This window comes from Antedon bifida, chromosome 11 (assembly GCF_963402885.1).
Source record: "Antedon bifida chromosome 11, ecAntBifi1.1, whole genome shotgun sequence".
Lineage (NCBI taxonomy): Eukaryota > Metazoa > Echinodermata > Crinoidea > Comatulida > Antedonidae > Antedon > Antedon bifida.
This window is the reverse complement of record NC_136236.1, coordinates 15642668-15656318: the sequence shown is the minus strand read 5'-3', so window position 1 is coordinate 15656318 and position 13651 is coordinate 15642668. Positions and strand designations below refer to the sequence as shown.

Sequence of the window (13651 nt, the reverse complement as noted above, 5' to 3'; positions counted from 1 at the left end):
TTACAATTTAGTTGTTTACAAAAGATTTGTTGATTATTCAAGTAATTTGATGCAACGATAACTCTGACACCTCTTTTCTTCAATTTTAATTGCAATAACGTTCATATTTCCTTGCATTTGATACATTCATATTTTGGATATTTGATAGATTTTATTTTCTGTACATCTCATTATTGTTATATGACCTCGACTACAAAAGCTAAAGTATTTAAATTCTTTTGGATTTGATAAATGCATTACCACAGTGTCAAATACCCTTGACATTAAATGCCTCAAGAAGTAGTGCACCTAGGCCAGGGTGTAGGGTTGCATTTTGGCAACACCTTCTGTATGCAACTCCTTTCAAGCAGTGTTTAAAGTGTACATAAAAGATTGAGATGAATAGTTACTGTATTTCTGAATGCATTTTTTGTTGATGGATAATATTTGATTGTATCGGTATTATTGCTAAACTTTCATCATACTTAATTCTTTTTAATTCCAATTACAAAGGGTTACTACCAGTAAGTGTACTACTAGTAGAATTCATGATACCAGAGGCGTTCGTTCAATAGTCATTTGTACTGTATTAATGAGGTCTATTTAAAAGTTAATTTTATTCATAGTAGAAATATGTCTTCTTAGGCTAGAGTTGGAGTTCATCCTTAAGTTAATCACTCAGTTACAATAATGGACAGTATTTTAAATAATAGCTTAGTTATTTTTTTAGGAGGCAATATTTTATATATATAAACACTCAATTTATACCTCTCAGTTTATATAGCAGGCAGAAGTTTCTATAGCAGGCTGTAGTTTCTATAGCAGGAGGCAACACTTTCTATAGCAGGAGGCAACAGTTTCTATAGCAGGAGGCAACACTTTCTATAGCAGGAGGCAACAGTTTCTATAGCAGGAGCCAATAGTTTCTATAGCAGGCAGTAGTTACAGAGAAACCTTCTGTCTGTTTCTGTCATTCTCGCAAATTCTATGTGACCTAATTCAAATATACAACTCATTGTGAAGCATTAGTATTTTGCCCTATGTTCTACTTATATTTCCTTAGGAATCTCAACATCTTGGCAGTAAACTATATTATTCATAATATTATAACAATATGATAATATAACTTTCTCATCATCCTCTCTATCTTCACCATCTGCACTCCAAATTCCAGGCGTCTGCACCAAGCCTGAAAAGTTTCTAGGAATTCAACACATTCCACTAGCTTAATAATTTGTACTAATATGCACACATGTTTGGTATGTTTAATATTGCTAGCGGTCAAGTGGAACAAATGGTCAGTTTTTATAGATGACCTCAAGCAAATGTTCCAATTATCCAATCTGCGGCCAACTTTTAAGATCTTGCTTATTACCAAATGTTTTGAATATTTATTATTTTAAGGACGGGATTTTATTTTATTCTGATTAAAAACATTCTTGGTTTACAGGGATTTAGATGATATCATTTTGTAAGGTCATCTTGTAAACTTGCCCCTATTAGGGGCTTGCTTGGAATTTAAAGATTATAATATGCCAAATTTTACTGTATGTTTTCTCACGGTATTTTGGAAACTAATGAGTTTGTGAACGGTGATAGCTTAGCAATTGCCAACATTAGCTTGGTGGTTAACGTGCTTCCAATCCCAAGGTCCAGGGTTCGATCCTGACCTAGTGCCAGAGTTGTAACTCACGACTCTTTCAACTCCACTCCCTAAGCCTCAACTGAGATTTAGTTTATAAGCATGATAAATTATAAAATAGTTTATCCATCCTGTAATTTGCAATTTACTGTTAGATGCGTATTAAATATATTTTATCAATTCTAAATCTACCACTGATGTTAGTATGTATCGTGGCAATATTTAACTCCCCTCCCCCTTTTATACATAGGGACATTTTAGAAGATATTCTTCCACAAAGTACTAGACATTAAATTTCTCGCATCTAATCTTAAAAAATAGTTTAACTGAAGGAATCATTGCAATGGCAACCATTTTTGCTATTTAACAGATAAAAAACCTGAAAAATTATAATTTTCAAATTGTAATTATGCCCACTTGAAACATCAAACACTAGTATATCTTTCTTAAACCCATGTATCCAAAAGATAGTACTGTACTGTTATCAGAGGAGATAATTATTTATATTAGACCTAATAAGGTAATCGTAAAGATAGCCTGAATATTTTCATACTTTAGTTAAAATAAACTTCTTAAAACAAAATGTGGACTTTATGTCTTTTGTATCGGATGATAATATAGGGTAATTTAGCCCCTGGATGGACCACACAGGTTCACTGTTTGAAAGATGCCACTAAATAGATACTAAAAAGATGAACGAATAAATAAACAAGTCAATTACTTACTGAAATCTCAATTTCATTGTTCACTCATTTTCTTTCAATTCTGAAAATAACAGTTGGAAAATGGCAGAAAAATTGTATGGTAGAATGTTATTTAACTGATGATATGCAGGGTGTGGTCAATCATATTGTTATGAAGGGTGTGGTCATATTGTTTGGCCATTATGGGATGAAAAGATGTTGTGTCAATAGAATAGAATTTATACAGAAGAAATACATATTTCTTGTGTAATTTTTTTAAACCAAAATGTTTTAAACTGACCCACTTTTTGACATTTAGTTGGGCTAAAGTTGCCCAATTTTGTGTTTATGGGTGTGGCCTTACACCCTTCAGTACTCGAATTAAACCCATCAGTGTGTCTGTTAAGTTAACTTATAGGGTGAACATGACATGGATAATAATATAATATTATAACAGAAAATGGTTTTACTTAAAAATTGCATCAAAATAATCATGATATGAGATGGTTACCATAGTGATCCTGACACATGAAATTTTCGATTCAATTTCATTACGAGATCTAATAGATGTTTTATTATAATGGGACTATCGCTCTAAATATTATATTGTTGTATAATATATAGGCTAATATGTGAATATATGACAGTGATACTGTTACATTTATTTTCCTTATAATGTATGAAAAGTTATTGTTCTCTATTGAATTACAAAAGATGTAAAATAAATGTAGATTTAATACGTTTTAGAACAGAGAAGAATCTTTTAGTATTTCAACCTCAATTTTTTTATTACACGTTTTCTTGTAAATTTGTTTGAATTTTTTCTGTTCTTTTCAAAAATTGTGTTTAGTAAAGTAGGACAGTGCTTATTTATATTTTAAAGTTTAAACTGCTGTCGTGTTATTACAATACCACAGTTTTCAAAGAAGATGTGTTAAGCTCTGTCTACACTATCAAACTAGTTATACAAAGAAAGTGTGATGTACCCAAATATGGTAGAATATGCCTATAATGGTAGTGATGTTAATGATATGACATCATCATGTCCATATACGTATGGGCACATCACTTTTTTTTGTCACATTAAGTTTGATAGTGTAGACAGAGTTTAACATGGCTATGTTGATCTTCAATGGGTCAACAATAAAAAGAACTGACAACAGGGTTCTTTATCTTCTGAAATCTGTGATTCTTTTATATTTTTGTCAACAAGTAGGTACCAATGCATGCCAATTTCTTCAGTGCACTCTAAACAGAAACTAATACAAAATCGGTGTTATTCTGTTATATTATCATCAACAATGGATAGCAGACAATTGCATTACGGATGGATTGCGTTTATAGACAACACAGGTGAATGAAACCTGTGTAACAATAGATAGAGACTACAGCGGGAAATGGAATCATGTCCTCCAATGATCTGCAAACACCTCAGATGATGCTACCTGCTGATTCTGACAACCTGAAGACAATGCGTTATCTACGCAAATAGAATTGGATAAACAAAAACAAGGTTGAGAAGAGGGTCAGACGTGTAAACAAGTGTGAACAAAAAATAAAATGGCATTTGGATTTTTTTTAAATGAGATTTCTATGCAAGATACGACGACGTCTTCAAAGCGACAAAAAAAATGTGATGTGCTCATATATGGACATGTTATATCAATACCATATTTAGGCATATCACTACCATATATGGGCACATCACACTTTTTTTGTCAAACTAGTTTGATAGTGTAGACAGAGCTTTAGGTTTGAGTTCCATGGCCAGGAATGAATCTATTCTTTCAGATATTTCTGTTTGTGGTACAGGTACAAAAATTATTTCAATCATCTAAATACTTCAGATGTAATATCCCATTTACGTGACCAATTGTGACATCTAAATACTCGAGATTCATTTCAATTTTTTCCGGTCTCGTTTTCCAAAAAAACTGCACAATTACCGTTGATGATTATGTTCTGGCTAAATGTTTCTAACCATTTGAGCGTTGTCGCCATTATTTATTTCTTGTACGAATTAGGTGAATTGAACGTGAGGTTTATCTCCGATGCAAAATCCTTCTGCTGCAACATGGATTATAATTGAAGATATGTTGGATTGAGTTTCATCTGTATGTTTGAGAGATAAAATTGCATTTGAGTTAAATCATTCCTCACAAAGGAAGTTAAAACATGGATTTTTAGTTAGTGATGTGACATCATCATGTCCATATATGGACACATTTTGTTGTCACCTAAAGTTTGATAGTGTAGAAAAAGCTTTAGAAAGTTCGTAAATGAGAAGTTTAAAAGAAAACCCTATATTATCAAAAAAATATAAAAGTAAGAAACAAATTTTGGACAACGTAACAATGACATCATTGACAAACGTTGATAAAATAGAATAGAACGAGAATAGTAAGAACTTAGTAAATTTTTGTTGCTTATTAAATGATAAACAGACATACCTCTATTTAATGATTCATGAGTTTGGTAGTTGAGGTTCAATCATAATAAATGTTAGATGGTTTTTAATTAGAGGTTGTGGTTTATATTTAGAGGGTGACCTATATTAAAGTGGTTAGCTCCTGTCTAAGTGAATGAAGGATGTTACCTATAAAATGCAAATTGGGAAGGGGGTTAGAAGATGACGTATGGGGAAACTAATTTGACATTAGGAAACTAGATTAGTGCCCTTGTCCCCAGACAATAATAGCCTTCCTGCTACTGTCGTGCAGTTTGATCAAACAGAAACGATGAATGATTATGATGATAAAGAACGATAATACATTTTTACAATTTCCAGCCATCTCGAGGTCTTTTTAAAAGCGTAGATTCTAAACTTTCTGAAACCTTTACTCGCATAAACATTGGCTCAACATTTCCTTCAACTTTGACCTTTACAATTTTAAAATGGTTCTGTGCCATTGTTTAGGAATTAACTACATCTTTCCAATTATTTTGAAAAGTTTCAAGTATACTTTCCATGTGAAAGTAGGTTTAAACTGACAAATTTAAAAACCAAAGTAATAAAATGTCTTTATATTTAGTGTACAATATTAACCTGGTTTGAAAATGATCATGAAACAACACCTGTTCCACATATTTACTTATTCCCCACAGGAGGACGGAAAAACGATCAGATTTCTCTACCTGAAAAACAATAAAATCCTTATTTTTCTAGTTTATCATTCGTTCTATTTTCCCAAGATTGGTGGAAATTAATTTCCTGTTAGACGATACATGACATTTCATTACACACATACAATCCGTTCCTATTCACCCGGCATTAATCATCATAAGCGTATAACACGTTCGTCCAAACAAAGCTGTTCTGGCTGTGGATGGTTCTTTTTAATTTATGCAAGGTAAATTGTGATGGACTGCATGCATAATTAAATACTTAATTTGATCAGCTGCCTAGCCTAACCTGCTTTAGCCTAGAGGGTAGGATCTGTGTCAAATAAGCTTTTGTTAAAACTAGTAGTTTAACACTTGTCTTTTGTGTTGCACTGTTTACACTGCTTTTATTTAGTTACTGTAGCACTTTTACTAAAACCTTTGTATTGTAGTTACTGTTACTGTAATACAGTAAAGTATACTGTAACAAGGTATAGGTAAGTGCTGTATTTATTCTGAACGTTGGGTGTATTAATACTGTAAGCCTCAGCATTATGTGGTAGGGGCTGCCTTATCCCCCTTAATACCTTTCAACTAAGTACAGGGAGTAGATTTGAACCTAGTCTTTGTGTGAGATAGGCAAGTTTCCTAAACCACTTTGTTACGTACGTACTTCAACTCCTTTCCTATAGTATTTTGTATGTTCTAATGTAGTTGTTCGTAATCTTGTTTTTAAGATGATCCATTGATCCACTTTGCAAATTGTTTTTCGAACATATATCATCATATGTTATTTTATCATTAGTGGGAGGAAAAGGAACATCATTACTTATTCAGATTGTCATCATTTTATATAAATACTTTGCTTCCATCTACATTGATTATATTCTCATTCTTATTGGTAATACTTTTCTATTTTTAACTTCTTCGCAGCTGATTTTGTTTTTCATTAAATAGAAAAAACCTAAAACACTTAAATATGATTGCACTGTCGCTCAGAATGTATATTTAGAAATATTAATTGTTGTTACATTAATATTGTCTCTCAAACTCTGTAGATCTAATGAGCTTTACACAAAGTTTAAAATACTGAAAGTAAATTGAAGATGATGTACTGTGGAGAAACCATTGTCACCGCTCCATCTCTAGCACTTTAAAGCTCCCAAATGGTAGCTTGGCAGAAATACATCAGATTCACTTCTATTCCTTTGACATTATTTGGAAAACTAGTTGGTAAAAGTCGGTCAAATTAAAAGTTTAATATAAATTATCCATAGTATAATCCTTATTTAATATTTACTGGTCATTACCAGGTGATGATCAGAAGATGTCCCATCATTTATTTATGATATTTAACAATTTATCTTAGTTAAATATCCAAAATTGTTCTTGGAATATATTTTCACCTAAATTCTAATCATGTAAGTATGACAGTGAGTTCATTACAGCTAACCAGAAGAAACGTCCGGAAACATTGGGAAACATTATTGAAACACAGTCTTTGTATTGTTTTGTGATTGTCCTACCCAATCAGCATTTTTTTGTAAAGTTAATATTGGAAACTTGTACTTTTTACATTCACTGAAAGGCAATCTTTGATGATAGTTCAAGAAAGCTATGCCAACTCATAAGAGAGTTGTCTTAATGTTTTGTGAAATAATCAACATTTGGTTGTAAAATTGATTGATATTGGAACTATAACATTGTTGTTATAATTACCAAATTAAAATCATTGAGTTTAAAGCACTTGGTACCCAGATGCTTCAATTATATCGATGCAGTAAACGTTGGTTGCGTGGCAGTGTTTCTCCTTCAAAACCTTTAGTAACCTATTTACTAGTGACCTCAACTATTAACCAAAATGTGTTGAGCGATTACATCATATAGTACTGTACTTTGAATGCAATATTGACTTTGTTAAAGTCTAGGGGGTGTCCTAGTTTGGAAAAAGCTACGCATATTAACAAAGCGTTCAACATTAGGAATCCTTTTTTTCTATTTAATTTCATTGTTTTAGTTTTTTTTCTTAACATCGGGATGTGCACCATCAGGATTTGTAACATCAGGATGTCTAACATCAAGACGTGTGACATCAAGAAGTGTGACATCCGTTTATGGCTTTGAATAGCTGCATCTTTGCCCGTTTAGTTAATATAGGTGATGACTTCAGGATTTTATTTTCCCATCAGGTTAAGTGGGCTACAGTCGTTTTTTCCCACCACCCAAACCAGTAGTAGGTCTATCTTTCAGGTTAACTACTTAGCGGTTTTTGGGAGTGGCAGTACAGTTGTAACTACTAAGCTATATTTCCTAATTGTCTATTGAGGAAATTCCTTTTAAATCCGGGAAATTCTTTCACATTTGTTAGCTTTGTCAAGTATTAGTATTTGAATTATATAGCATTCTTCAATATAACTGAGCTTTATGACAAGTGAGGGGAATCCTACGTGATGTGTAGGCTTTTATACCATCGTAGTCCTATTATACTACTTTAACTTAAAATGTATGATGTTTTTAGTTTTATTAATGTAGAAGTTTATGAGGCAGTCACTTCAATAAACAGTGTGTATGATTACCAAAAAAAAATCTTGCTAAATAAACGATGCGTGTGTTTGTTTTGTAATTAATAACATTAGGCTAGTGTAAACCGTAAATAAGCCCAGGTTGTATGTTGTATAAGCCCAGGTTGTATTATCAGACTTCAATAAAGTGCCCTTCACTAATTACAACTACACCACCTTCTATTAAACATGTCTTTAAAATAAAAACCATTAACAACAAAACAGATAAAACTAACAGAGATTAAATCTTAATGCTACATTAACCCTGATCCTTTGTAGTTTACTAAACTTGCGACCTCACATGTCACTATACATATTGACAAACAATTTCCACCAGTCAGAACAGGTACATGATTCATTTATCAGTCCTAATTAGACATTATACTTTTAACGACCATGGATTATTGGTTTTGAAAACAAAGAGGTATTACATTGTTTTTTTTTCCATGTACATTTACTTTTACAGATTTATATTTATTCAGTGCTTGAATAAGAATAATGTTGACCTCAAATAGGGGTCATTCGTGATGTCATAGTCTGCTTATTTGCTTTATAGGTAGTTATTATTCGTGGGAGAACCACAGTTATTTTAGTCGTAGCTGTAAACTCCATCAATGGAACATTTATCACAGTTAAAACATTTACATTATGCTGTGTCGTTGTCGGATTTGAATATTATTTGCCCTTCTACTTGACTTTCAGCTGATTGTAGACTTTATGTAGCCATTTATGGTAATCTATGTTTTCTATCAACTAAATGGCTGCTATAATGGTAGTAGGTAAGCTCATAGTATTCATTTTTGTACATCGTTATTTGTGATTCAAATCCATCGTTTATCCCGACATTAACAGGATGCTTTTACTATTTTGCATTTTCATGTTAATATACCTATTAGTATTACTTTGAATAAATATGTTATATCGCCCACATTAATTTAGCTAATTCAAACTATCATTCTTTATGTATGCTAATGTTAGTAGTAATACCATGGAAAATAAGTATGCTAATATTAATAAGATTATTTAGTTGTTATTTAAAATAGTACTGGATTTAATTTTTAACCAACACAAGAATTAAATGTCTATACCGTACTACTACAGTAGTATTAAAGTTAAACCCTCCGATGTAAGTAGCAATGTTTTGTTTCATAACACTCCACAAAAATATGCAGATATATTCACTCATATATTTCTGAGCATGTGCAAATGACTTTAAATTAACAGCTGCGTAGTCTGGTGGCGCGTCGTGAAAACGAAATGTTGCTATTGTGTCCAATGATGCGAAGGACATCACAAGAAACATTTAATGTTTTTTAAGTACATTATTGCATACTTACATTAAATATTAATGTTTAATCATTAAAAAAAACATACAGAACATGGAATAATTTATTTATCATGTTATTCAAACAATTGTAAATCGTTTATCAAATAATATTTATTATTCAAAGGGGACAACTATGTATAGTTGGAATATGTGACCATTTCATAATCTTTACTATATACTGTATAGCACGTAAACCATAAATTGTTATTAAAACAATTTCTTATCATGTAATTTATGATTTCATATTGTAGACAAACAGATGATATAATGATAGTAGAACCTAGTTTTCTGTGTGAACCTGTCCAGCTATATTTATGTTTTAAAATGTTATTTTATAAATATAAAAAATATATTAGCCAAAAAATTTCTATTTTAAGGAAAATCTTTAGGACCTAATATGGTCATAGATGTGCCCCCTAAAAGGAGTTTGGACATAGTATTAAGACATAGTATTTCCCCTTTATCGTTTCACTGGAATGTGTCCACATAATGGGGGTTGTGCCCCCTAAAAGGAGTTTGGACATAGTATTAAGACATAGTATTTCCCCTTTATCGTTTCACCGGAATGTGTCCACATAATGGGGGTTGTGCCCCCTAAAAGGAGTTTGGACATAGTATTAAGACATAGTATTTCTCCTTTATCGTTTCACCGGAATGTGTCCACATAATGGGGGTTGTGCCCCCTAAAAAGAGTTTGGACATAGTATTAAGACATAGTATTTCCCCTTTATCGTTTCACCGGAATGTGTCCACATAATGGGGGTTGTGCCCCCTAAAAGGAGTTTGGACATAGTATTAAGACATAGTATTTCTCCTTTATCGTTTCACCGGAATGTGTCCACATAATGGGGGTTTCCCCTTAATTGGGATGTCCCTTCAATAGGGATATCACAACAGAGGTATTATATATCAATTGTTGACAAACCCCCCTTCTAGTTTTATTATGTAGCATTGCATTTCTACTTTAAGTTTACAATTTACATTCATACTAAATAGTTAGTTGTAATAAATAATATAAATTTATGTGTCTGGCAGGAAATATTTAAGTTATTTATAATTTCTATTTACCAATATATTTGTCTGTTGGATATATTTACTTTATTGCAAAAGACTTCAGCTCGTTTCTTATGTCAAAATACATAATACGCTATAAAGTAACGTAATCTAATGAGGCTTTTAGAAATTCTTAAAATGGGACGCACACAAAATTAATTATCGAGATGAATTTGAAAATCGATATTTAGACGAGTGTGCGCGGCACCTTGGGATGACGATAATGTTTCTTATAGATTTAAGGAGAATCATGTAGCTGTGATCTATTAACAACGTAATACCTAGCATCATCCATGCTTTAAAATGTGTCTATTTCAATTAATAGAATTTATTTTTAATATGGACATTGAATTTATTTTGCTGAGTTGATCTGAATAATTCCAAACATTATTAAACAATCATTTTTTTTACCCCAAATAAATTGGTTAGTACAGTATAAAGAAATTATTGCCATTAAAAAAAAATGTGATGTGCCCATATATAGACATGTCATATCATACCATATTTAAGCATCACTATCCTATTTGGGCACATCACCATATTTTTTGTCAAACTAGTTTGATAGTGTAGACAGAGTTTAACACTTGTCCCAAAAAGTATAGCATTCCCACCCTAAAATCTATGTCCCATATCTTCCAAATTTAGACAAATACTTTCTTTTGTTAAGAAGGAAAAAAGTGTGGATGCCTTCCAGAACTTTATTCCGCAAACACGGCAAAGTTTTCCTACATGAAATGGTCCTCAAAGTTCCTGAATATTGTGGATTAAAAGAATTTGGGTTGAAACGTAATTTTATTACTTTCTTTTACTAGGTAGTATAAATATTGTGGGTGTTGGTAAATATATCGTAAGCACATATTGATAACATATTATCAAGTTTTGCTTGCAGTAAAAATGAATCATCATTACGGATCACTTCCTGTGAACTGTCAAACCTTGAAGTAAAATATAACATTCAAATGGCATATTTTGATGTGCTATCCAAGCTTCACATTAAACTATGTTTTATCGTGTGTTCTGTAATTCTGTATGTACTGGATAGTTTATACCATATTTGGTGGTTAGTTTGGTGCTGTGAGACGTTCCACTAATGATTGTGGAAGATGCAAATTCGAGGAAGAGAGGTAGCCTAAGAGGAATTATATGATAATATATTTTATAGAATGTTTAATCGTGGGAACTAACTATTCAGTCATAAAGTATTAATTGAATTGAATTAATTGAAATTTATCAGTGAGTTGTGAATGAGTTATTATTGCAAATAAATCTATACCTGGTCTTAAGCTCTGTCTACACTATCAAACGAGTTTGACAAAAACAAGTGTGATGTGCCCAAATATGGTGGTAGTGATGTGACATCATCATGTCCATACAGTATATGGGCACTTCACATTTTTTTTGTCACATAAAGTTGGATAGTGTAGACAGAGCTTTACCAATGGAGGAATACATGAACATTCAGTACATTTTTTATTCAATTTTCTAAAATCATTGCTATCCAACATACTAACAACATTATGTATAAACATGGAGTTTAATTAATTCCTCCATGGTGGTATAAACAACTTTTTTTTCCAACAGAATTTACATTTAATTTCCGGACATAAATGTCGGTAGTTATACCAGATGTTGGTTAATGATTATGTGTTATTGCAATTAAAGAACCAGCCTAACTTTTTAGCCAAAGGAAAAATTCACTTTATAGATCTTGTTGCTTTGTGTACCATCTACCAGTACTACTAGTTCCATTTAGCTGATGGCAACAGCGTCATGGAGCGTTCTAGTCGCCATTGCCATCCTGTTCATAAATTACAAATATTATATGAACAATAGGGAACATTTGGTAGACAAAGGCAGTGTGGACTCCATCTCGGAAGCGACTGCTTGATATTGATAAAACAATAAACCAGGGGTTTTTTTTTAATCATCAAATTGTTTTTTTTACCTTATAGACAAAGGTGCATCTTTTAACAACGTATGTACTATGGCACGATACAAATTTATATTTTTTATACAAAAATTCTAATAATTTGTGTTATTTTTTGTTTCTTTCAGAATCTTTGTTGTGGAGTTATTAAACAGTATGTAGCGTGATTCAACACATTAATATTGGAAATAAATTACAGATTCCACTTACTAAATATTTGCCAAGAAGCTGGTGTACAGAAAGAGGGCGCTCTTTAACTTGTGCAACTGACAGATATCATTCCATTCCACACTAGGATTTAATAGAACTACCATCGCAATGCTTTCGGGGTTATTTCAACAGCCCACCGGGGCACGACAGACTCTATTGTGCGTTTTACTAATATGCCTCATGAAGGAATCAATAGGTGCCAATATGTATCAGTCAACAAACTCTTTAGACAATGACATAACAATGTTGTGGGGCGTTCCTGATACCACTGCTTATGTCGGACGTATCTTTGACTTTGCCATTCCACGCTATGCGTTTAGAGGAGACGTGTTAAAATACAAGGTAAATATTTATTTTTCTTATTTTATATTCAAATGTTGGGAATAAATAAGTAAATTGATAATACTGAGCATAATAAAGCACTCTTCTTAAACTGCTGTCTAACAGCGCTGTAAAACCTAAAGTCTATTTGAATATATGAGTTGCATTAAGAGGGTAGACGAGTTTATTCTCTAAATGATTTGATTTCAATCTGCTTGGTATTTGTTACCAAAGTCAACAGAATTGGATTCTTCTTGCTCAATACTTAAATATAAATGCTTGAGAACGTCGCAACGAAATGAACATGCTCGCAAACTTTACCGACTTCAGATGATTGTGCTATATTATTCTTGGAATACAATTTTGCGTTATTGAAAAAAAATACGGGATTGTCTTTGCGTATGTAGTGCTACTAGATTGTACATCGTAATATCTTAGCCCCGCTATGTCTCACTCGTCATCACCATCATCAACAACAGCAACTGGTAACATAGATGGGCAAGTGATAGACTGTTGGTCTCTCTGTCACCTTTGACCTATGTGTATTTGTCATCACTAGTTGTGTGTGTTGTTCTCATGCAGCAATGAGGTAATAAGATTGACGTCAACGAGCCAACATTCCAAGAATTTCCACGTGAAGGCTTAAGATGTTCATTTTCTTTGCCATTTAAAAAATCTGTTGTAAGTTGCAGACTGACGAGGATTACTGATGTCGGGGAGATTATCTTCATTTTGATAATTAAAATAAAATTCTACATTTACTGTATGTTTGTTTACGTTCCTAGCATCTGCTTAAAAAAAAAGGAATTTTGGACTACTTATTAAATTTTATCTATTACTATGATA

General features: G+C 32.3%; 1 protein-coding gene across 4 annotated transcripts in view; it reads left to right on the top strand.

Annotated features, from left to right (window-relative positions):
- The window catches only part of LOC144855461 (dystroglycan 1-like), a 70877-nt gene that overhangs the window by 47093 nt on the left and 10133 nt on the right, over positions 1 to 13651 (top strand). For all 4 annotated transcript variants that reach the window (XM_078713333.1, XM_078713332.1, XM_078713331.1 and 1 more), the window contains one exon: positions 12403 to 12826. In XM_078713333.1, coding sequence (XP_078569459.1) covers positions 12593 to 12826 — 234 coding nt within the window. In that variant the 5' untranslated portion in view covers positions 12403 to 12592. The remainder of the gene's footprint in view (positions 1 to 12402; positions 12827 to 13651) is intronic.